Below are 4929 nucleotides of genomic sequence, written 5' to 3' on the forward strand. Positions count from 1 at the left end.
TTTATGTCAAGAGCTCTCTCAGCCCCACCGACCTCACAGTGTGTCTGTTGTGGGGAGGGGAAGGGAAAGGAGTTTGTAAGCCACTCTGAGACTCCTTCGGGTAGTGAAGGGCGGGGGATAAATCCAATCTCTTCTTCTCTTCTTCATCATCATGAAGAAGGTTTATACCCCGCCCTTCACTTGGAGTCTCAGAGAGGCTTACAAACTCCTTTCCCTTCCCCTCCCCACAACAGACACCCTTGTGAGGTAGGTGGGGCTGAGAGAGCTCTTTCGAGGACTGCTCTTGAGAGAACAGCCCTGAGAGAACTTGTGACTGACCCAAGGTCACACCAGCCGCTGCATGTGGGAGGAGAAGGGGAATCAAACCCGGTTCTCCCAGATTAAGAGTCCGCACACTTAAGCACCACACCGGACTGGCTCTCATTTATTATATTTGATTTACTGGCTGCCCTTCCCTGCGAGCAGGGCTCAGGGCAGCTTGCGTCAAAGCTAAGCACAATACAATTGGATGAAAACGACATTAAAATACTTTTTTTAAAAAACAGTCAGGAAAAACAGCACTCAATCCAGGAGGGCGGTAATTCCCACCAGCCCCCTGCCGTGGAGGGGATATGCAGGAATAAAAAGGGAGGGGGGAGGGTGAGATCAAGGCCTGGCGGAACATCTCTGCCTTACAAGCCCTACGGACAGGTAGTAAATCCCACGGGGCATGGATGTTCTCTGGCAGAGAGTTCCACCAGGTGGGGGCCAGGGCCGAAAAGGCCCTGCGCCCAGTCGAGGACAGCCGGATCTCTCTCGGGGCGGGGACCACCAGGAGGTTCTTATTACTAGAGCGTCATGCTCTTCCAGGGACATCCTGAGATGCTCCAGCTGCTGGGCCCACCCTCTTCCTTCCGCCCAAACAGCCTCTCGGATTCTAGAGTTGCTTCCCCCTTCAACACCCCCCCCCACTCAGTCTGGGGCGCTGAGACAACCCTTTCCCCCATCTCCTCCCTTCAAATAAGGCACAGCACCCTCCTTGAGGCCTCCCATAAGAACATAAGAGACGCCAATGTTGGATCAGGCCAAAGGCCCATCCAGTCCAACACTCTGTGTCACACAGTGGCCAGAAATACCAGTGCCATCAGGAGGTCCAGCAGTGGGGCCAGGACATTAGAAGCCCTCCCACTGTTGACCCCCCCCCCAAGCACCAAGAAGACAGAGCATCACTTGCCCCAGAGCCCCTAGCTATACCTTGTGGCTAATAGCCACTGATGGACCTCTGCTCCATATGCTTATCTAATTCCCTTTTGAAGCCGTCCATGCTTGTAGCACCCACCACTTCCTGTGGCAGTGAATTCCATGTGTTAATCACTCTTTGGGTGAATAAGTACTTCCTTTTATCCGTTCTAACCCGACCGCTCAGCAATTTCATGGAGTGCCCACGGGTTCTTGTATTGTGAGAAAGGGAGAAAAGTACCTCTTTCTTTACCTGCTCTTTCCCATGCATAATCTTATAAACCTCGATCATGTCACCCCTTAGTCGTCTTTTCTCCAAGCTAAAGAGCCCTAAGCGCTTTAACCTTTCCTCATAGGGAAAGTGTTCCAACCCTTTTATCATTCGAGTTGCCCTTTTCTGCACTTTTTCCAAAGCTATAATATCCTTTTTAAGGTGTGGTGCCCAGAACTGCACACAGTATTCCAAATGAGGTCGCACCATTGATTTATATAGGGGCATTATGATATTGGCTGATCTGTTTTCAATACCCTTCCTAATCATCCCCAGCATAGCATTTGCCTTCTTTATTGCAGTCACACACTGTCTCGACATTTTCAGTGAGTTACCTACTACAACTCCAAGATCTCTCTCTTGATCAGTCTCTGCCAGTTCAGACCCCATCAGTGTGTATTTATATTTAGGATTTTTGGCTCCAATGTGCATCACCTTCCACTTGGCCACATTGAACCCGACCTCTGAGGGGATACCGGGGCCTTCTGAAGGAGTACCGCTTCTCTCTTCCCTGGCCCAAACGTTCCCTCTCCCTGAGACAACCTAACCACTACACCAAACTGGCTCTCCAAGTCACAGTTGGTAACCCTACCCCACCCAAAGAGTGACCACACCCACTCGATTGTGCGATTGCACCAAGCAAGGAGAGCGGCATTTCCTCTTACCTTGGCAGAAAACCTAGTCGACGACACTGAAAGAGAAAGAGGGAAGCCATGTAAGTGAGCAGCAGGGCACAGAGACGCAGGGCCAGACTAAGCAGGGGCAGGGCTTTCTTCGTGGTGGCACCTCCTCCATGGAATTGAGGGGAGTGAATGGTTAAAATTCTGAATGAGCTGAAGCAGGCTGTAACTGTGTAGAACAATGGCAGGATTATGGGCCTTCCTGAGAAGCAGAGGCAGAGTAACACACTTAGAGATAAGATGGAAAGGGGTGTGCGCGTAAAGAATTTGGATGGCAAGGAATAGCCTTGGCTCACATAAACACTAATCAACCACGCATGCCTAATAAACGAATGAATATTATCTAACCCACCTTATCATAGAATCACAGAATGTTAGAGTTGGAAGGGACCTTGCAGGTCACCTAGTCCAACCCCCTGCACGCTGCAGGAGCAGAGCCGAAAGAGAGCCCTACGGCATACCCGAAAGAGGGTCGTCCAGCCTCCGCTTGAAAACGTCCAGCGAAGGGGCCTCTCCACCACCTCCCGAGGCAGACTGTTCCACTGCTCAACCACTCTTACAGTTAGGACGTTTCTCCTGATATTTAGCTGGTATCAACTCCCTTGTAATTTCCACCCATTAGATCTAGTCTTGCAATCCGGAGCAAGAGAGAATAGATCCGCTCCATCTTCTACACGACAGCCCTTCAAATACTTGAAGACTGCACTCATGTGCGCCCTCTAAGCCTTCTCTTTCCCAGGCTAAACAGACCCAACTCTTTCAGCCTTTCCTCATAAGACTTGGATTCCACCCCTCTCACCATCCTGGTTGCCCTCTTCTGGACACGCTCGAGCTTGTCAACATCCTTCCTAAAATGTGGTGCCCAAACTGGACACAGGACTCCAGGCGAGGCCTGACCATAGCAGAATACAGTCATTAGCATATTAGGCCACACCCCCATGCCTTCCCTTGGCTTACCTGGGCAAGCCCCCCCCCTAGATGGGGAGGGAAGGGAAGGCAGCTTGCCCGGGCGCCCCGCGGCTGTGGGGAACTCGGGCAAGCTGGCCCTTGGACAGGCCGGGGAAGGCACAGGGAGGCATTGCCTATCTGATCCTTCCAGGCCTCCCCGGCCCGCACGTCTCAGTGTCGTTGAGGGGGGTCACTCTTCAGGTCTCCCCTCTGTAGCCACGCACACAGAGGTTTTGGCTGTAGTGGGCATGGCCAACTCTGAAGCCAGCCGGAACGCCGTTCCTGTGTGTTCCTGCCCAAAAATAGCCCTGTCAACATCCTTCCTAAAATGTGGTGCCCAAAACTAGACCACAGGACTCCAGGTGAGGCCTGACCATAGCAGAGTAGAGTGGAACTACCACCTCCCGTGATCTGGACACAATGCTTCTGTTAATGCATCCCAAGACTGCATTAGCTTTCTTCACAGCCACATCGCACTGCAGGCTCATGTTTAGCTTGTGATCAACCAGAACACCCAGATCCCTTTCACATGTGCTGCTGTCAAGCCAAGTCGCTTGTTGACTTAATGAGCTATTTTAAATGCACATACGATCCATGTCAAAGAATTGTATGTTTTATGGTGCGCTGAAGGCGGAACTGAAAGAGTCGTCAGCTCTGGATCCAGTAAAGGAGAAGGGGCAGGGCCTACCAGCCGGTGCGAATTCATATATGGAGGCTTGGAATGTTAATTTGAGTCCGTCAGCACTCCCTTTATGGCGCAATAAAGCAATCAAAAGATATTCCTGACTGACTGTTCTTTTCTGACTGGTTTGTGTTGCTCCCTGGAGGGGCCAGGGAGCCAGGCACACACAACCCTTTTTATGCTTCTAACAGAATGCCTTTCCCATTACTACTGGCACCTCCTTTGCTAAGTTTTAGGTGCCAGGTGAAAACCTTTCTACTCTCCTGGGATTTCAGCAGCTAGTCTATGTTAGCTGGTTCTCATCCTCATCTGGTTTTACTGCTGCCAAACAATTCCTTTCAACGCACCTCATGCCCTACTTTCCTCCCTAACGGGAACCCACAGGAGCTTATGGTCTTCTCTCCTCCTCCATTTTACCGTCCCAACAACAACCCTGTGAGGTAGGTGAGGAAGAGGGTGTGTGGTTGGCCTAAAGTTACCCAGCAAGCTTCCTTCCACAGCAAGGTAGGGATTCGAATCCGGGTCTCCCAGACTCTAGTCCGACACTCCAACTACTGTACCATGCTGGAACTCTTACATTTTATATTGTACAGAATCAAAGCATTTTATCCATCGTGTACTGGGGGGTGTATACATACGCACAAAAAGAAAAGCTGTATATTTATATATGAAATTTACAGCTTTTCTGCAGCCGAGTGATTCTGACGTGGCAACTGTCAGTTCTACCCAGAACCTACATATATATATATATAGTGGAGCTGCGGTGGCTCAAGTGGTTAAGATGCTGAACTGCAGGCTGTGGAAGGCCAGTAATTCAGCAGTTCGAGACCCGAGTGCTGCATGACGCAGTGAGCTTCCATCTCTAGTTCCAGCTCCTGCCAACCTAGCAGTTCGAAAGCAAGAAATTGCAAGTAGATAAACAGGTGCCACTTCAGTGGGAAGGGAACAGCGTTCCGTGCGCCTTGGTGTTTAGTCATGCCGGCCACATGACCACGGAAACGTCTTCGGACAGCGCTGGTTCTTCGGCTTTGAAACGGAGATGAGCACCGCAACCCTAGAGTCGGATTCGACTGGCTTTCGAGCAAGGGAACCTTTACCTTTTTTTATATATATATATAGTATATAAAAAG

At 50.5% G+C, this 4929-nt stretch overlaps 1 protein-coding gene across 1 annotated transcript in view; it reads right to left on the reverse strand.

Annotated features, from left to right (window-relative positions):
• SLC25A42 (solute carrier family 25 member 42) overlaps positions 1–4929 on the reverse strand; it is a 28612-nt gene that overhangs the window by 12864 nt on the left and 10819 nt on the right. The window contains exon 3 of the mRNA XM_015406313.1: positions 2155–2180. Within this exon, the coding sequence (XP_015261799.1) occupies positions 2155–2180 (26 nt within the window). The remainder of the gene's footprint in view (positions 1–2154; positions 2181–4929) is intronic.

The sequence above is a fragment of the Gekko japonicus genome, unplaced genomic scaffold (assembly GCF_001447785.1).
Source record: "Gekko japonicus isolate JY-2015 unplaced genomic scaffold, Gekko_japonicus_V1.1 scaffold1940, whole genome shotgun sequence".
NCBI classification, from domain to species: domain Eukaryota; kingdom Metazoa; phylum Chordata; class Lepidosauria; order Squamata; family Gekkonidae; genus Gekko; species Gekko japonicus.